This window comes from Bombina bombina, chromosome 4, assembly GCF_027579735.1.
Source record: "Bombina bombina isolate aBomBom1 chromosome 4, aBomBom1.pri, whole genome shotgun sequence".
NCBI lineage: Eukaryota > Metazoa > Chordata > Amphibia > Anura > Bombinatoridae > Bombina > Bombina bombina.
Window position 1 is genome coordinate 615,629,250 of NC_069502.1, and position 21,889 is coordinate 615,651,138.

At 36.1% G+C, this 21,889-nt stretch overlaps 1 protein-coding gene across 1 annotated transcript; it reads left to right on the top strand.

Moving 5' to 3' along the window:
• The first annotated feature begins 991 nt into the window (after window positions 1–991).
• SMIM28 (small integral membrane protein 28) lies at window positions 992–21,881 on the top strand. Its single transcript, XM_053709110.1, has 2 exons — window positions 992–1,207; window positions 21,401–21,881. Exons 1-2 carry the CDS (start codon window positions 1,097–1,099, stop codon window positions 21,788–21,790), a joined length of 501 nt encoding a protein of 166 aa, XP_053565085.1. The 5' UTR covers window positions 992–1,096; the 3' UTR covers window positions 21,791–21,881.
• The last annotated feature ends 8 nt before the right edge of the window (window positions 21,882–21,889 follow it).

A 21,889-nucleotide genomic window follows, 5' to 3' on the forward strand; every position in this document is an offset into this window, starting at 1 on the left:
AAATAGGGAGCTGTACTTAGAGACACTTGACTGCTGGGAATATGCACTGCATACTTAAATAGCAAAAAAAAAATAATCACAATTCAGCCAATGTGTTTGTAAATAATTCATGCTTTAGAAATGAAAAACGTGAAACATTCATTGTGCTATTTTTTTTTTATTATTATTATTTATATAGAAAATTGTTACAAAAAAAGAAATACAGAAAAAAAATAATTCATTAAGTAGGAGAATATTTCCATTTGAAAACATATCATCTATTTTCTGCCCCAGCACCAATGCATCCATCCGTTTCATATCAAAACTGTATAAGGTATAAACAATGTGTGCTAGAAATGTGTCCTCAAAAGGAGATTGCTCCAAATACAGAAAAAAGATATGCAGCTTTTGTGAGTCTGAGAGGGTTAAACTCCATTCTTTAAGGATACTGAGTTCTGAACTGTTACTGAGTGACTGAATTTTTGCAATATGTGCGTAATTGTATCTTTCAAATAACGAGAAGCTCTTATAGGCTAAAAGCTTTCCACAGATTTATCATTAACATCTAAATGCTAATGGTTCTAAATAATTCAGCATGGCACTTAGCCTGTGTCCTTGCAGTCTCTGACCTTTATTACTGTTCATCCCTGCAGAACACTACACTGTTTACATGGTATCATTGCAGACAATAACTTTGTGTATCAATTTCTATTTTTTTTATATATATATTGCAATTATTTGTATTTTTTTTTTTTTACTACTGCACTGTGTACATTAAAGCAGGCTGTTTGCCAGAATGAGACCATGTGTTGTTAAGTTCCCCTTTAATAATCCTAAGGCAGAGAAGTCTCCAATCAGAGCCCTGACTGTCTCTGATACCTGATGCCAGCTTTTCTGGTAATGTAGGCCACCGTAGCAAATCCAGAGAGATTGAGTTGGGCTGATAGTGTAGCCCAGCCACGCTTTTTTTTCCACTGTTGTTAATAACACAAGAGAACTTATACCAATGATCATTAGCTCACAGGCCTCCAGCTGTGTCAGGGCAGGCAAAGGAGGGATTGTGGGAAACTCAGCACCTTGTTGTATGAGATAGGCAACTACAGCATTCCATAGAAACATGAGGTGGCTCCTTGGAAGCAGCTGGAGCAAATTTGGGCATGCTGGCAGAGGTACCTATGAGTGGATGACAAGTGAGCCAGGACTACCACTTGTAGAGACAAAATTGCAGGTAAGTACTGCTACTATTTTGCATTTTTGCTGAACAGGATAATAGTACAAGTTACTACAGTTATATAGTAAGTTATAGCCCTATGAGTCTGTATGATGTTTGAATTTAAAAAAGTATTGAATATGACTCTCTGTTTCCAGAACAGCATTCTGCTTAGCAGTTGTCAGTTTGTTTTATCCAGAACAGGCTCTCTTTTTTTTCATAATAAACTAAATAAATAGTATGAAGTAAACATATTGATTATTTTAAGGGAGGCCAAATGTTTAATCTTAATTTGCTTCATTTTAAAGTCAAAGTAAATTAGGAATTATACCATAACATCCCACCATCATCCTAAATATATATAGTATGGGAAAAAACAGTTTACATTCCCACATAACAGCAGCTAGATCTAAAGGTTGATAGTCTGTTGCTATGTTTTCTAATGACAAGATCAGATGTGGGTGAATTCAAATCATAACTCCTCAGCAGAATAAAGCAAATGCAGATGGAATTCTTAGGTAGTCAGCATTAAAATATACTGTAGGTGAAAGGTCTCTTCATAATGTTATTTTGTTTTTATTTGCCACAATTGCAATCTAGAGTGAGATTTTACTACAAGCAATTACTCTTATTTGTTAGTTTTCTTCCTATTATTTATTAGTGCATTTGTTATCACTACACTTGCCATAATTATTTACTAGTTAATCGCTCACGCAATACTTCATAAAACATTAACTCTTTTCAAGTTTTTGATTGAGTTCTCATATGTAACTATAGCATAATGTTAGTGCAAAGTTATAATAGTTTATAGTTGACAATTATTTAAACAGAGATTTTGTCCAGCAATTAAAACATTTTTTTTTTTAAATGTAACTATTTCACTATATTTAACATTTAAACTAGTCAGGTTAGTGATCTATGCATGTAAATCGTATTTATTGGACATTAGAAAAGTGATTGTACTTCCTGTATCAGTATATGTCAATTTATTTATTTTTTACACGTAATAAATTACATTTATTATATGAGATATAGGCAGCTTACTGATGAATGTGAATGTAATCCATAACCTTAAATTAATAGTTAGTTGTATTAGTTTATTTAATTAAATGATACCTACATTAAAAAAACTACCGGTAAATGTTGTGCTGCACATAGGTAAATGATTATAATTTCCTTCTATTAGTTACACTGTGAAAAAAATATTATACTTTAATTATAGTACAATTGCATAAAGAAAAGAAAAATGTTAAAATAAACTACAAACGATTATACATTTTTTTTATTCTAGCAATATAATTTAAAGGACATTGTCATTGATTATGTATATACAGCATATGTGTGTATCTGTATAAATATATATATATATTTAAAATAATTTCCATGATTAAGAATGCCATAAGTGTGTGTGTTTTTAATATGGTATCTGAACTGTAAAACTCATTTCTGTAAACTACCATGTAGACATAATAAAACAAGATACTGTAGATGAAAAGAAAAAAACTAATATATATATATATATATATATATATATATATATATATATATATATTTAAATCACATTAAATATATATAATAGTGAAAAATACATATTTCTGTATTACTAGTGTAATTATTTTTTTTTTATTTATGACCCAGTTGCTAAGGAATTATGCACTGGATGGTTAATGAAATGTGAGCGAGACATTTATTTTTAAACTATTATGCCCCTTTAAATATGGGAAGTACAAAAACAGCCAATTCTAAACCTTCTGTCCCATATAATGTTATTGTACACTGAAAAGCAGTGTGGGTGCTATTATGGTTCTCTGTTCTTTGAATATAAATTACTCACAAACAGAAGAAAAATATCAGTACCACTAGATACTCTTTTTTTCAGTTTTGTTTATGAGTACAAAATACGACTGCCAGGAACAAGAATCAATACAGTATATACTAGATTAAATAAAAAATGAAAACAAAAGCAATAGAATTTATTACAGGGTCTAATAAGGCCTACATGCAAACAGACGGGAACCAAAGTAAAACAGTGTAGTACATCTAACCTCAGCTATGCTTTCTGATTGGATCCCTGTCAGCTATATAAGTAAAACATATTTTTATTTAAAAACATATTCTGGTATTGAGGTTTAATCAAAACTGAAATACAAAATGTTAATGCATAAAACTTGAAGTAGCATAATTATAAAAATAAAAAAATATATTTGTTTGATAATTATGGCAAACTATCCTTTCTTAAGCTTTTTTTTGTCCTATTTAAGAAAACTAATTTCTATAATGCATTCCCTGACCCTGTAAGTTAAAAAAAAAAAACTTTAGTGAGGCCTATCATTTACAAAGTTTGGACACCCTTACTTTAAGGCATTGCGGGTCCATATTGAAGTAAGAATTGTGTGCTGTTACCAGTAAATAATATACAATGGTTTATTTAAAAGTAAATATTTCCCCTTAGACCATATGCTATTAAGCTGCTTTGTACAGCTTGAGACTTTATTCTCTTACATTCTCCCAGAGCTTATCTCTTCAAGAGCTCATTTTTGTAGCTTCTTTCACAGAATATTGCAATGCAGGACTTAGTGGGTCAAAGTAACAAACCTACTATGGTATTTGTGAGTAATCAGCAAGAAGATCCACCAGTCCTGACAACTTCGAAAAATATTTAATAATTATTATTCTTATTATATCATAATATTATACAAATTGGGTATGGTGCATGTTAGCCTAGGGCAACTAGGCCTCTGTCTAGGGCAGCAGGATTTAGCGGGATAGCAAATTTTGAGAGATAGTTCAGTTTCATGATGATTTCACACTTCCTATGCACTTCAAAAGTTTTCTATATTAATTTTATTGCAAAGTTATAATCTCTGGTTGTCTATTGGGGGTGCATGGCCCCTCAGTGTGACCATGGCCTCAGATTGTGAGGAATATATGAGAGGAATATAAACTACAATTGCTGGGGGTTGGTCTGGGGTGCAGAGGTGCAGATTTCTTAGTGTCTAGGTCAGCACAGAACCTAAATACCTTCCTTTCATTTATGGATGCCATATTAATAGAGATTATATGTACTTGAAGAGAGTATATTTAAAAATGGTGCTATTTTATTGCAGATAACGCCTTCTGCATGTTCCGTCATTAGTACAAATGCGTATTGATGAATGTATTTCAAGCTTGTTGGCAGTGCAAATTGACCAATCAGCATTCGTTGGAGCTCTCAAAACAATGCCATGTTGGAATAAAAGATTAAAATACAGTGGTAACTTTTAATAAATGTTAGATATGTATTCATAACATTATGGCCTATATTACTACAAATATTAGTGCTATCTTGTGCTAACATCACTTGAGCACAATCAATAACACTTCTATTTTTGAGGCACAGTGAATGTATAAACAGTAGCAGATCAATGCCTTCTGCACTTACCATTACTAATGGGAACTCAGCAAATGCTGATTGATGCACATGTACTTTAAATATGCTAATATTTTTGTGTTCCACTTGTAATCTAAGCCATCATGTTATGAATACTTATCTAGTATATGTCTAAACAGTTACCCTTGTATTTTAGTATTTTATACCAAATTGGCACTGTTTTTAGACCTCTGTAGATTGCTGATTGGTTTACATGCACTGCCAACAAGCTTGAACCATATTTAATGTGCATAGGTATGTAGAAATAGAGTGGTCTTGCCTCTGCCAGTGAGACCTGTGCTACACCAGCCCAGGAAGCAGCCAACATGCAGGGTAAAGCACCTATCCATAAGAGTTTAACAACAGACACTGTACCCTGGGTTTGAATTGCCTACACCAATAGTTTATGCATTACATGTGCCTAGTGACCTCAACACTACCATGTGGAATAACCATGCCCTGCCCAGGCATATAACTCTTAGGATGTGTCTGTATATCCTTAATGGATTAATTTGTTTGGCTGAACTGGGCATCTATGTATCTATGTATTTTATATATATATATATATATTTTTATTTTCAAAAAGTTTTGTTAAGTTTTATCCATATACATACAGTGAAGTTACATTGTAAACTTAAAATACATATTAATTTACAATACTACAACATACATAGTGTCCTTTAGGCCTAGTGCCTCATTCCAGGGGCGGAAAGGGCTGAGCTAGCCGTGTTCGTGTAAACCATGTTTTTGTTAAGTCCCAATATAGTTTGATGTCAAAGAATACCTCTTTTCGTTGGACTTTAAAATAACCATACTCCTCCAATTGTATAGTGTCCTCTACATGTTTCAGCCACTCCTCCACCACAGGCGGTACTGGGTTTTTCCATCTGCTGGCTATTAAGGACCTAGCTGAATTTAAGGAGAACTGTAGCACCCTTTGTCTGAGTTGACACATATTTTTTTTTTTTCACATATCATTTTTATTGAAATTGGGTTGAGCAAAACACACATCTTCAGACACTAGCTGTGCAGTTACAGAAAAAAGGAAAACATACAATACATATCCTTGGTATTAATGATGCACAGATCATCTGCAGTCATTACAGCAAATTGGAGAGAAAACAGGTTATAATACAGTGAGTGATGATCCACTCCTAGCTGTGAATCTCTGCAGTATGTTTTTCTTAAGCATAATTTCTGACCTTTCCATGTGTTTACCCAGCCCTCCTTTCCTTATTTTCCAAAAAATTAACCTTTCTATCTAAAACCTAACTGAGGTAAACTAAACATCAAAACCTAACATAAAACTTAAGGACACGCTATGTGTTCATCTAAAGTGCGCCATCTTGAGGCCCGGCGGTGGCGGTGGAGAAAGGAAAAAAAAAAAAAAAGGGGGGGGGAGGAGAAGGTGAGAGTGGAGGGTAGTGCTGAGGGGGAGAGGAGGGAAGCAATCTCAACCCGGGGGTAATGTTTCTATGAATAAGTGTTCCCATTCAGTTCCCCCTCAACAAAAGCAGTTGAGTCTTTAAATGGTATCAGGATAAGTCTCTGGATTTCTAATTCAAAGGTTAGTATAAGCCTGCGCCACTTGCGTAAGAAGAGGCCTAGTCTATTTTGCACGTCCAACCTAACATCCATCTGTTCAATAAATATCTGTGATCTGAGTAGATTTCTGAAGCCTTGGAAAGAAGGACCCCTTCTCACCGTCCAGCTTTTTAGAATACATTTTCTAGCTATAAGTAGCACCAAGCTCAGTACTGCATCCTGTTGCTTATTCTGTCGTGCCCAATGTAGGAAAATGACCGTTTCAGGCTGAAGTGTGAGTCTTATCTGTAAAATTTGATTAATCCAATATTGGATTTTACCCCAATACTGTCTAACTGATGGACATTCCCACAGGTAATGTAAGAGGGTAGGGGCTTCCATGGAGCACTTTGAACACTCATTGGGGTGTGAGGGTATCCATTTGGCCAGATGCTTTGGAGTAAGGTAAGCTTTATGGAGAAAGCGCACCTGGGTTATTGACACATATTTTTGGGAAGAGCATTTAATAAGGCTATCTCAGGGGTTAGCGCAAATGCATCTCCCACTAGGTGTTGTAGAAAGAATTCTATTTCCTGCCATAGGGGTTTTATTATGGGGCAGTTCCACCACATATGGGACATTGAGCCTTTCTGCTTACACCCTCTCCAGCACATGTCAGACGAAAGCAGATATATACTTTTTAGGCGTGATGGGGTCAGATACCACCTAGATAATACCTTGTAATTAAGCTCTAGTATCTTTGTAGATGATGAAGACTTCTTAACTAGGGAGTATCTATGTATTTTAATGAGATTTCTGTTGTTAGTCATAAAATATAAATGTATCTTTGTGATTGTTTTTACTGAAGGACCATACTGTATGTCAAGCTAAATCATAATTATTAGACTTTATCTACCGGTATATTAATCAGACATTAACATAACATATCCACAACAGTAAATTGTAGTCAATCACTTCCCAAACATGTGATTAGAGATTAAAACTCTGCTTTACATTTGTGTACTAATGGCAGGAGGCTGCAGCATTCCTTTTAAAATGTATGTGCTATATTTACCATTGTTTGGGTAACAAACATTCTGTTCCACTATTCTTGGGGTAATTTCTCTGTAAGCATTTTACAGTTCACTTTGTTTTTGTTCATTGAAATCAGAGCCAGTTTAAGATCATTGATAAACTTTTAAAATTGACACATCCAGATTCCTCAATTTATGGTGCATATTTCCAGTTACTTATTTAGGGCTAAATGGTTTATCGCGGCTCTTTGCACATGCTGCATCCAAATTGAAAGTATAACGTGTTCGCTTGATCGCAATTGAACTTAAAGGAACAATCTACAATAGAATTTGAATTGTTTTAAAAGATAGATAATCCCTTTATTACTCATTCCCCAGTTTTGCATAACCAACACAGTTATATTAATATACTTTTTACCTCTGTGATTACCTTGTATCTAAGCATCTTCTGACAGCCCCCTGATCACATGACTTTGTATTTATTATCTACTGACTTGCATTTAGTATTGTGTTGTGCTAACTATTAAATAACTCCCCAGGCATGAACACATTGTTATCTATATGGCCCACATGAACTAGCAGTCTCCTGTTGTGAAAAGCAAATACAAGAGCATGTGATTAAGAGGCTGTCAATAGAGCCTTTGAAACAGGCAGAAATGTAAAGGTTTAAATGTTATATAAATCTAACAATGTTGGTTGTGCAAAGCTGGGGACTGGGTAGTAAAGGCATAAGCTATATTTTTAAACAATAACAATTTTTGTGTAGACTGTCCCTTTAATATGCATCAGGATAGCGTGACTTCAGAGCTCTGGTTAACTGTTACACTTGACAAAAAAGTTGCACAAAACACATAAAAAATACATCTAAAAGTACAGTTACACTCATAATAATAATAATAATTATAATTATAATAAATAATAATATTTTAAACAAATATTGTATAAAAAGTTATATATATATATATATATATATATATATATATATATATATATATACACTCACCAGCCACTTTATTAGGTACACCTTGCTAGTACCGGGTTGGACCCCCCTTTTGCCTTCAGAACTGCTTTAATTCTTCAAAACAAGGTGTTGGAAACTTTCCTCAGAAATTTTGGTCCATATTGACATGATAGCATTGCGCATTTGCTGTAGATTTGTTGGCTGCACATCCATGATAAGAATCTCCCATTTGACCACATCCCAAAGGTGCTCTATTGGATTGAGATCTGGTGACTGTGGAGGCCATTGGAGTACAGTGAACTCATTGTCATGTTCAACAAAACAGTTTGAGATGATTTGAGCTTTGTGACATGGTGCATTATCCTGCTGGAAGTAGCCATCAGAAGATGGGTACACTGCAGTCATAAAGGGATAGACATTGTCAGCAACAATACTCAGGTAGGTCATGGCGTTTAAACTATGCTCAATTGGTACTAAGGGGCCCGAAGTGTGCTAAGAAACTATCCCCCACACCATTACACCAGCCTGAACCAAGGCAGAATGGATCCATGCTTTCATATTGCTTATGCCAAATTGTGACCTACCACCTGAATGTCGTAGCTGAAATCGAGACTCATCACACCAGGCACCCTTTTTCTAGTCTTCTGTTGTCCAATTTTGGTGAGTCTGTGTTAATTGTAGCCTCAGTTTCCTGTTCTTAGCTGACAGGTACCCGGTGTGGTCTTCTGCTGCTGTAGCCCATCTGCTTCAAGGTTCGACGTGTTTGTGCATTCAGAGATGGTATTCAGCATACCTTGGTTGTAACAAGTGGTTATTTGAGTTACTGTTGCCTTTCTAACATCTCGACCCAGGCTGCCCATTCTCCTCTGACCTCTGACATCAACAAGACATTGTCGTCCACACAACTACCGCTCACTGGATATTTTCTCTTTTTCAGACCATTCTCTGTAAACCCTAGAGATGGTTGTGCATGAAAATCCCAGTTTTTTAAATACTCAGACCAGCCCATCTGGCACCAACAACCATGCCCCGTACAAAGTAACTAAAATCCCCTTTCTTCCACATTCTGATGCTCGGTTTGAACTTCAGCAAGTTGTCTTCACCATGTCTAGATTCCTAAATGCATTGACTTGCTGCCATGTGATTGGCGGATTAAAAATGTGTTTTACCAAGCAATTGAACAGGTGTACCTAATAAAGTGGCCAGTGAGTGTAGATATATATATATATATATATATATATATATATATATATATATATATATATATATTTATATGTGTGTACATATGTATTTATATGTGTATATATGTATTTATAGACAGATATACACATATAAACACATAACATATATAGACATATATATAAGTGTATCAGAGCCCTTTGCAGTCAAGTAGCTGAAAACATGAACAATCATATTTATGCAATATTCATTTTTAATAAAGTGTTTAACTGTGAATTTACTATAATTATTTAACATTCCAATGTTCTTCACATCACGAATATGTTCTAAGTATTTTAAAATAGATACTCCTATATATATCTGTATATATCTATACCTATATATAATTATATAGATATATATATGTGTGTGTGTATATACAGTGGGGCAAAAAAGTATTTAGTCAGCCACCAATTGTGCAAGTTCTCCCACTTAAGAAGATGAGAGAGACCTGTAATTTTCATCATAGGTATACCTCAACTATGAGAGACAAAATGTGGAAACAAATCCAGACAATCACATTGTCTGATTTGGAAAGAATTTATTTGCATATTATGGTGGAAAATAAGTATTTGGTCACCTACAAACAAGCAGGATTTCTGGCTCTCACAGACCAGTATCTTCTTCTTTAAGAGGCTCCTCTGTCCTCCACTCATTACCTGTATTAATGGCACCTGTTTGAACTTGTTATCAGTATAAAAGACACCTGTCCACAACCTCAAACAGTCACACTCCAAACTCCACTATGGTGAAGACCAAAGAGCTGTCGAAGGACACCAGAAACAAAATTGTAGACCTGCACCAGGCTGGGAAGACTGAATCTGCAATAGGTAAGCAGCTTGGTGTGAAGAAATCAATTGTGGGATCAATAATTAGAAAATGGAAGACATACAAGACCACTGATAATCTCCCTTGATCTGGGGCTCCACGCAAGATCTCACCCCGTGGGGTCAAAATGATCACAAGAACGGTGAACAAACATCCCAGAACCACACGGGGGACCTAGTGAATGACCTGCAGAGAGCTGGGACCAACGTAACAAAGGCTACCATCAGTAACACACTACGTTGCCAGGGACTCAGATCCTGCAGTGCCAGACGTGTCCCCCTGCTTAAGCAAGTACATGTCCGGGCCATCTGAAGTATGCTAGAGAGCATTTGGATGATCCAGAAGCAGATTGGGAGAATGTCATATGGTCAGATGAAACCAAAGTAGAACTGTTTGGTAGAAACACAACTCGTCGTGTTTGGAGGAGAGAGAATGCTGAGTTGCAACCAAACAGCATACCTACTGTGAAGCATGGGGGTGGCAACATCATGCTTTGGGGCTGTTTCTCTGCAAAGGGAACAGGACAACTGATCTGTGTACATGAAAGAATGAATGGGGCCATGTATCGTGAGATTTTGAGTGCAAACCTCCTTCCATCAGCAAGGGCATTGAAGATGAAACGTGGCTGGGTCTTTCAGCATGACAATGATCCCAAACACACCACCCGGGCAACGAAGGAGTGGCTTCGTAAGAAGCATTTCAAGATCCTGGAGTGGCCCAGCCAGTCTCCAGATCTCAACCCCATAGAAAACCTTTGGAGGGAGTTAAAAGTCCGTGTTGCCCAGCGACAGCCCCAAAACATCACTGCTCTAGAGGAGCCAACATACCAGCAACAGTGTGTGACAACCTTGTGAAGACTTACAGAAAAAGTTTGACCTCTGTCATTGCCAACAAAGGATATATAACAAAGTATTGAGATGAACTTTTGATATTGACCAAATACTTATTTTCCACCATAATTTGCAAAGAAATTCTTTCCAAATCAGACAATGTGATTGTCTGGATTTGTTTCCACATTTTGTCTCTCATGGTTGAGGTTTACCTATGATGAAAATTACAGGCCTCTCTCATCTTCTTAAGTGGGAGAACTTATTGGTGGCTGACTAAATACTTTTTTACCCCACTGTATATATATATATATATATTTTTTTTTACCAAAATAAATATCATATATATATATATATATATATATTTATATATATATATATATATATATATATATATATATTGTACAAATGAAGAGTAACCAGTAGATTATAGCCAGCACAAACTTATTTCCAGCTAATGACTCCACATGCTGTGTCATAATAAGGAGAGGTACACCCAAATAGCGATCAAAATCAATTTACTTTTTTATAACTTGAAACAGATACATTTGACAGACGACTTATTATAAAGTAGGAAGAACAAAGACTATGTGAAAACTTAGGGAAATATATTGACTGGTGCCTCAGACCCTTCCTATTAAATCTTCCTTCATATGTTCAGGACACTAGAGATGTCCTCAAAAAACTTGATAATTTAGTTGTCTTTCCTAATACTCTATTAGTTTCAATTGATGTGGAATCCTTATATTCTTCCATTCCCCACCAACTTGGTCTTCAGGCTATAAGGTACTTTTTAACACAACGTGGTAGCAGATATGAAAAATGTTGTCATTATTTTACTTAAAAATTTTGTTGGATCACAACTATTTAGTATTCGATGGTACATACTATAGACAAATTTTGGGAACTGCAATGGGGGCATGTTGTGCCCCCACGTATGCCTGCCTATACCTCGGGAAATGGGAAATGGAGAATATTTTGGATTCCTCTCCCGAAATTGAGAATAAAATTGATCTTTGGATCAGATATATTGACGATGCCCTATTGTTATGGAAAGGGACAGAAAATGAATTACATGACTTTATGACCAAACTAAACCAGAATGAATGGAACCTGAAATTTACATACTCATACGGTTATAATGAATTAACCTTTCTGGATTTGAGGATTACTAAAGTTAATGATCAACTAATCACTGAGTCCTATAGGAAGCCCACGGCAGTGAATACGTTATTACAGGCAAGTAGCCACCACCCACCATCTCAGAATAACTCAATTCCAATAGGGCAATTTTTAAGGCATCTGCAAAATTGTTCAACGAAGGCCAAATTTAAAGAACATGCCTGTGACCAAAAAGTGAGATTTCAAAAATGTGGCTATTCTAGAAACAGTATTAATAGGGGCTATCAACGTGCCTATCAGACACCAAGAGAAGAGTTACTTTATAGCAACACTAAAAGAAAGTATTGTAAGATTCACTTCGACTTACAATAATAAATGGCTAGATATCAGATCTATTCTGAGTAGACATTGGAAAGTATTGACTATTGATGGTGAGGTGAGAAAAATTGTAGGTGACAATCCATCACTAACTGCTTGTAGGGCACCTTCTCTGAAGGATAAACTAGTCCATAGCCACTTTGTCAATCCCTCTACATGTGAGAAACAAAATTGGTTGAGCAAAAGAAAAAACAGAAGTGGCTCTTTCACTTGTGGTAATTGTATTATATGTAAATTTATGATGAGAGGAAATAAGTCTCAAATGCTGAGGGGAAAACCTTCAACATTAAGGGACACATTACATGCAAAAGTGAGGGGGTTGTTTATCTTGTTTCCTGTTCTTGTCCGAAATTCTATATCGGAAAAACTTACAGAGAACTGCATGAGAGAATCAAGGAACACCGTAGGGGCATTTTAAAAGAAAGGGTTAAAACCAGTGGAGTAGCTAGACACTTCGCTGAGTGTCATAATAGCAGTGATGCAGATCTCAGATGGATGGGCTTAGAGCTGATTGATCTTAAATCTAGAGGAGGTGACATTGATAATTATTTACTAAAAGCTGAATGTAAGTGGATCTTTAACATTAATTCCTTGCAGCCGATGGGACTCAATGAAGAGATTAACTATGCACCATTCCTCTCTGATTGAGGATAAACTGGGCCAAAGTCAATTCTGTTAAATTTCTCCCATCATGAATCACATTAACTATAGCTATTTAATCTCTTTAAAATATGAGAGTTATGGTAAGATAGGAGATTTAACATTATAAATAGAGCAACATGTTTGCCTTTATTCAGTAACCATAGTTCCCACTCCTTATGCCATTTGCCTATAAATGGGAAAAACCGCGGAATATAGATGCATCTGACAGTCTGTGTTTACCTATTTCACCATTGGCTAAATATTCAATCCAGTGTGAATAAAAGGCAGGACAGCAGCTTCAGGTAATTATGACGCTTGAGAAAGCCTGAGATCACTAACAGGTGAAACGTACGTTGCGTGATGCAATTGCTACGCCCACTGCAAGCTCAATGTGGGTAGTAGCACCTTGATGTTCGGAACTCTGTAACTCTGTTGCAAAGTGCATGGGATACAATAACCACTGAATAAGAGTCCCAAACTGGTCACAGAAATTTGACACGCCAGCAGTATTCAAGATATTTGGTGGACGGCGTGGAGAGCCGACTGCGCGATAGAAGGGATCAGTGTGCAGTATCCAACTACGAGGACCCGGAGGCATGAACAAATAAAGTGTGGTAAAGTAGCCGGAGGCTAAGAACCAGAGGAGAAATATTAACCACTGGTGAGATAAACTGTTATACTGATAACCCCCTAACTGTCTAGCTTTCCGTTACGGGACTATGGATCTCTGAAAATGAGCTCTTGAATTGTATATCTAAAGGACTGTACTCTGAATGGTTGTTTGAGTGCAACTTCAAAGTGGGACATTTAACAATTATGTCTTTACAGTCTGCCCATATGGATTAAAACTACGGTTATTGTTTTACCTTATATATGCCATATAGATTTGCATTATTATTTAAAGTTTAATGCAGAATTAATAGATGAAGTAAGGCTTTGGGGTACCCCATTATTTGCACTGAGTCTTTGTTCTTACTACTTTATAAGTCAACTGTCAAATGTATCTGTTTCAAGTTATAAAAAAGTAAATTGATTTTGATCGCTATTTGGGTGTACCTCTCCTTATTATGACACAGCATGTGGAGTCATTAGCTGGAAATAAGTTTGTGCTGGCTATAATCTACTGGTTACTCTTCATTTGTACAAATTACATTTTTTAGATTACCGTGCACTAATTGGGTCACCACATGATTCATAAAGGGGCCTAATTATTACTTAATAGCAAATATATTATTTCCTTAAGCTGGCAAATAACTTAAATATATATATATATATATATATATATAAAATGCATTTATGTATAAATAGGACACATTCTTCTGTGTTAAGAACATTGGAATGTGAAATATGCATATTTCATGTGGGTTAGTGCACTTGAGAAAATGCAATCAGGTTTGCGCGCAAGTAAGGGTGTTAGGTTTTTCCACTTTTCCCGCTCCTTTGAAGTCTATGAGGGAACATGTTAACATGGTCTCGATATTCTAACTTCAGCTTTTTGTGCTTGTCTGGTTAGCGCGTGAGCGAAAACTTTTTACTTTCAACTTGTAATATGTACAATACCTGACACTGCAAAAAAAATATACTTCTAGCTGAGTTAGCGTGCGAGTGGGAGCAATAAATAATGCTTCACTCGTAATCTATTACTATGTGGGTTATTAGAATTATTGCTTAGATGTGGTTGTCTCCTTAGCAGACCAATAAGTGAATCACCTCCTCATAAGAGTTTTTTTAGGCACTCTATGTATTTGTGCTTTACATGTTGTCCTGGGTGCATAAAGGTTCCTACAGAGTCATAAATATTTCCCCCTCATTGAAAAAAATAAATATTTTTCAGATGGTTGCTATTTATGGCAATCTCCAGCCAATGAGAGGGACATGTGATTTCTCATTGCAAAAAGGAAATTTCCTACATCCAAAATTAGATTCTCATTTCCCTCCTTCTAATTTATGGGGTGGAAGGGACTCTGGAAGAGCCCTATACCTTCAGCAACATCCTTACTAATACCATTTTTTGCCGGTAATCACAATTACAACAGGTATAATCTTATTTATAAAGAGGCATATAAACTGTCTCTCAAAGAGATAATGCGCGTTACATAAAACATCTTGCTGGTTACTAGTAAGTAGGTTACATAAAAACAGAAACATAGATTTTGACAGCAGATAAGAACCAAAGGTAAATCTTCCCAATATTTCCTAAAAGTATAAACATATCTAGTTCGTATGATAGCCTTATGCTTAGCCCAGGCATTCTTGAAGTCTCCCACAGTGTTTGTCATTACCACCTCTTGTGGAAGGTTATCATTATTCTCTCTGTGATCTCATACATCTAAAGGGAACACTCATGAAAGATGTTCTTTAAAGGGGCAGTCTACTCCAAAAATGTTATTGTTTAAAAAGATAGATAATCCCTTTATTACCCATTCCCCAGTTTTGCATAACCAACACTGTTATATTGATACACTTTTTACCTCTGTGGTTACCTTGTATCTAAGCCTCTGCAGACTGCCCTCTTATCTCAGGTCTTTTGACAGAAATACATTTTAATAAATAAGTGCTGATGCATAAATAACTCCACGGGAGTGACCACAATGTTATCTATATGTCACACATGAACTAGCACTGTCTAACTGTGAAAAACTGTCAAAATGCACTGAGATAAGAGGTGGCCTTCAACAGCTTAGAAAACAAAGCAAATTTGATGATAAAAGTACATTGGAAAGTTGTCTAAAATGTTTGCATTATGTGAATCATGAAAGTTTAATGTTGACTATCCCTTTAAGTAAGGGTTCTCATGTTCCTGTAGGTGAAGTGGGGGAATAGGGAGTCTTTAGGCGCTCCAATACTCACCCACAACAGCTCCCTGGTGATACAGGTCATTTTTCTGGAACTATAGATATTCTTTCTAACTTACATACCCCCTATGCTGTAAGAGGTCCTGGAAAAAGTCCATGGGGCCTATTTATGAAAGGCCTGTCGGACATGATCCGACAGTGCAAATCAGTCCGACAGACCTCGCTGAATGCAGAGAGCAATACACTCTCTGCATTCAGCATTGCACCAGCAGCTCTTGTGAACTGCTGGTGCAACCCCGCCCCCTGCAGATTCGCGGCCAATCAGCCGCTAGCAGGGGTGTGTCAATCAACCCGATCGTATTTGATTGGGTTGAATTGCAGCAATGTCTGTCCGCCTCCTCAAAGCAGGCGGACAGGTTATGGAGCAGCAGTCTTTAGAACACGGGGCTTCAAGCTCCATATGGAGCTTGATAGATAGGCTATGTTAGTGAAATGTGAGAATAAGCGCTTTGGGCAATACTTAAGTCGCTCTACACATAGGTGCTCTAGCTCACCTGAGGAGGATATGATAGTAAAAGATGAGTGAAGAGCGCCAAAGGTATGTAAGATATCTATGTATTAAAATGTAAAAGGATTACAGTTAGTACATATTGGATATATATTCCAATATGTAGAAATAAAGAACAATAAAATCACAATGAATATAACAATGATAAAAACTAACTCTAAGGTGCACCTTAAAAAATGAGGAAAAAATGAATGTCTCTAGTGCCTGTTGTATAGTGAGAAAAAGTCACATCAAAGTGGTATCCAAATATTTGCGTGTTCCAGTATTGTTGTACTCCAGTGTGTGAAGGTAAAAAATTCCAAAAATACCAAAAATAGAAAAATGGAGAAAAATGTGATCCTAAAAGTTGACAAATGTGTCAGATGAATCAATAAATTGGAAAATCAAAAAGTGAAAAAGTGTGATAAAATGTGATAAAAAATATAAAAATATAAAAAATATCAAAAAATTGGATAAAAATGTGTACAGTATCAAAGTGTACTAATCGGGTTTATTTTTTAGATTAAGGGTTTGGGCTTGCAAAAGAGCTAACTGCCCATCCAAATGCCCTTTTTAGGGCAATGGGGAGCTTATGTTTTTTTAGCTAGTATTTTATTTGGGGGGTTGGTTGTGTGGGTGGTGGGTTTTACTGTTGGGGGGGTTGTTTGTATTTTTTTTACAGGTAAAAGAGCTGATTACTTTGGGGGGGCTTTTTTATTTTAATAGGGCTATTAGATTAGGTGTAATTAGTTTAAATTTCTGTAATTTGTTTATTATTTTCTGTAATTTAGTGTTTGTTTGTTTTTTGTACTTTAGCTAATTTAATTTAATTGATTTAATTGTTGTTAATTTAGTTAATTTATTTAATTATAGTGTAGTGTTAGGTGTTAATAAATATAATGTAGGTGTCGGCGATGTTGGGGGCAGCAGATTAGGGGTTCATAAGTAAAATGTAGGTGGAGGCGGTGTCCGGAGTGGCAGATTAGGGGTTAATAATTATAATTTAGGTGGCGGCGATGTCGAGGGCAGCAGATTAGGGGTTAATAAGTGTAAGATTAGGGGTGTTTAGACTAGGGGTTCATGTTAGGGTGTTAAGTGTAAACATAAATTTTATTTCCCCATAGCAATCAATGGGGCTGCGTTAGGGAGTTTTACGCTGCTTTTTTGCAGATGTTAGACTTTTTTTCAGCCGGCTCTCCCCGTTGATTCCTATGGGGAAATCATGCACGAGCACGTTACACCAGCTCACCGCTGACTTAAGCAGCGCTGGTATTGGAGTGCAGTAATGAGCAAAATTTTGCTCAACGCTCACTTCTTGTCTTTTAATGACGGGTTTCTGAAAACTCGTAATACCAGCACTGTAGGTAAGTGAGCGGTGAGTGAAAACTGCTCGTTAGCACCGCACAGCCTCTAACGCAAAACTCGTAATCTGGGCCAGAATGTTTTTTAAATGCCAACAATGGCATGTCATGGTGGAATAAGGCAAACGGCTGGATGTAGGTGGAAGAAAGGCACTGAGTTCGAAATCGCTCAGAGACTGCGTTGTGTTTGTTATCTTGATCGGTAACTTGCATTTAATGCAGGAGCAACAAAGTGCAAATTGAAATGTGAGTGAAGAACTCTTTTAGTTGAGCAGAATCAGCTCTTGAAATCTGTGTGTGAACACTGGATCAGATGTCAATTCCCCAAATTATAACTAAAAATAAATATTAAAATTTTCTCTAAAAATAATCATATAAAGTAACATCTAAGGGGGGGGGCTGTCTTGTAAATTTTGTAAGAGGGGAGGCCCACTGCCTAAGACTTTGAATACCTCTGCTCTAGCATGTTGTATTCAAACAAGGAAGGGAGACTTTGCTCAAATTGTGTCATTTAAAGGGCCATAATACCCAAATGTTTAAACACTTGAAAGTGATGCAGCATAGATGTAAAATGCTGACTAGAAAATATCACCTAAGCATCTCTATGTAAAAAAGAAAGATATTTTACCTCAAAGGTTCCTCAGTAGCCACCTCCCATTATAAAGGATTTCTAAGCAGCATTTTAGTGTGTCTGTCCTGGGACATCTGAAGGGATGAGCATCGTGAACTCTCATATTATTTCACCAATCAGGTAAAGGAAGCTTACTATGAAATCTCATGAGAGTTAAGTGAAATCTCATGAGATCACAGTAAGAGTTCATGACCTCAGCACTGCTGATGCTGATTGGCTGCAGTTCATTTCTTCATTTATTTTTATTTTTACCTGCAGCTGGGAGCAGGTGAAGTATAACTTTTTACACAGAACTTACTCTGCTGAGCTGAGGAGATTGTGAGGTAAAATATCTTCCTTTTTTACATAGAGATGCTCAGGTGATATTTTCCTGTCAGCTTTTTACAGTTATACTGCATCAGTTTCAAGTGATTTAGTATATGAGTATTATGTCCCTTTAAATAAAAGAGCATCATTTAAAGGTCCATAATACCCAAATGTTTAAACACTTGAAAGTGATGCAGCATAGCTGTAAAAAGCTGACTAGAAAATATCACCTGAACATCTCTATGTAAAAAAGAAAGATATTTTACCTCAAAAGTTTCTCAGTAGCCACATCCCATTGTAAAGGACTTCTAAGCAGCATATTAGTATGTCTGTCCTGGGACAGCCGAAAGGATGAGCCTCGTGCACTCTCATCTTATTTCACCAATCAGGTGAAGGAAGTTTACTTATTACTTTTTACACAGAACTTACTCTGCTGAGCTGAGGAGATTGTGAGGTAAAATATCTTCCTTTTTTACATAGAGATGCTCAGGTGATATTTTCCTGTCAGCTTTTTACAGTTATACTGCATCAGTTTCAAGTGATTTAGCATATGAGTATTATGTCCCTTTAAACACATTAACTTTTTTTGCTTGCAAAAATATGAATTTAAAAAGATTTTAAGACTATGGAAGAAACCTACCAAACCACCACAAGCTTAGCAATTCCTACTAATGTTCATTGAGTTATAGGTATTTCCTACTGATGCCTAGTGAAAATTAATCAATAAATATCTTAATTGTTGACCAAAATAAATCTCTCTGGATATATGAGCAACATCTCCACATAACATAACAAACACAACATGACAATGCTTAGAAGTCTATTGCATTGCAACAGAATAAACCTGTTTTGATCTTTCACAGGTGTGATCTTATTGTATAGAGCAGTGATGGCGAACCTTAGCACTTCAGATGTTTCAGAACTACATTTCCCATGATACTTAAACATTCTGAAGTCTAGTTGAGGATCATAGGGAAATGTAGTTCTGAAACATCTGGAGTGCCAAGGTTCGCAAATCACTGGTATAGACTCTAATCTTCTGTAATATCCATATTGCCTGTTTTAATTATGTGAAAGATTATTGTAGAGTCATTTCATGTGGATATATTATTATCCAAAATTACAGCAACATTAACTGAATCAATTAAAGAAAATTAATTTTTCATCTTTATCAGCTGCAATATATAAGTACAGGACCAGGAAATGTAATAATTGCTATGTGTACATATAAAATAATAATGATTGTGGCACAGAAAGAAATTTAGACAGGATTTATTGATCATAAAAAAGGAACACTTGAGTCATAAGTATATTTTTATGCAAGCTGACCAGAAGTTAAAAATAGGTAAATGTATCCGCACTGGGTTACAAATGCACAATGCCTTTTTATAAAAGATTTATTGTCCTGGAGATCAATGGATGTTCTGACTGAACTCTTTATGTACTAAAATATGCAAAATGTGTCATTCCAGAGACAGCTTAAACATGGAGTTCAACTTTTATTTCATTATTTTACAACTTGGAGATAAAACACTTTCATATGTGATTAAAAGGTATTATAAGGTTTAGGTAGACATAAAAAAGCCTATCAGCCATTTAATCCCTTGGTTCACAAAAAGGGCTGAAGCCCATACCACATAATGCAATGCTGCTCCCTTAACAGAGAGACTATGGCCCACAGGTCTTGTCTGGCCCACCAATGCTTTTTTTGTCTGGTCCTCCTCAGCATCACTGATCAGAAAATATAAATCAGCAATGATCACAAAAAGCAATTCCATACATTTTGTTTGGTAATTAAGCATGTGTATTTGAATTAAGCAATGTGTATTTAATTATGAGGTGTTCTCTTTAGTATGTTTGATCTTAATAATTTAGTCACCCGCCAATCAGGGCCTTTTTATTATTTGCACCACCTGGCTGATTTTAATGACCACCCACTAAAATGTTAGCCAAAAATAAGCTAAAATTAGGTCAAATTAAAACTTTTCATGTTTATTGCTCAAACTATCATTAAAAAACTGTTAAATTATGCTGTGGATAGCAGAGAATGTTATAATATTAGAAAGTATTACACTGCCCCCACCCAGCTACCTTATTATGCCCCCCGACTGGCAACATTTTCTGTGGAGAACAATGAAAGGTATATCAAAGTACAAAAAGAAAGTCCTCTAATATGTTAGAACATATTTTTTTTTTTTGCACTATTGCTTGCATATAAGCATGTTTTTAACACCTGCAAAGTAATTAAACACAAACTTAGTCAACACCACCACTACAACAGTGCTCTTCTGGGAGCTAGCTGAACACATTAAGTGAGTCAATTACAACAGATAAATATGTGTAGCCAACAATCACCAGCTGCTGAGGATACGTACATATGCTTTTCTTTAAAGGATACTAATAGAACAAAGTCAGTTTGATATTAGAAGTACATTTATACATGTTTTCAAAGGATATGCTCTGTCTGAATCATGAAAGTTTAATTCTGACTTTCTTAACCCCTTGGCTGTCCACATAAAAACGTTTTGCTGCCTTGATCTAAATTATCACTTGTATATGTCAAAGCATGTTTTCTCCAGACTTAAATGAAACTGGAAAATGTGATGTTTTATTGTGTTCTGTTTGCAGAGTAAGCATCCAAATGAAGTTAACTCAACCAAAGAAGACTTACAGCCATTTCTGTGTATCATACTACCCACAACGGCATTACTCCTTATAGGCTTCTGTCTGCTTTTCATTTATCGGAGGTGTAGACGTAAGGTACCACAGAGACAAATCTTTGCCATTGGCCTCCAGGAGAATATTCAAGATAGAGAAACAGACTTCTTTCCAACATTGCCATGGAGCAGTGAACCTTTCCAATATTGTACACTAATACCAGATGCCTCATTTCTCACCATATGTTTGCCTCCCCCTTATGAAGAGACCATACTAAAGGCATCTAGCGACTCTTGTATTAGCATTTGCCAGGACCCTTTGCCTCCATATGAAGAAAGACCACGTAGGTCAAGCAAATAATATTCTGACCCTGGAATGTACCATAATCTTCACTCTTGGCTTCAGCTGGACCTGGAAGTCTAAGGATTACTATTTACTAAGCAACACTTACCTTAAGGG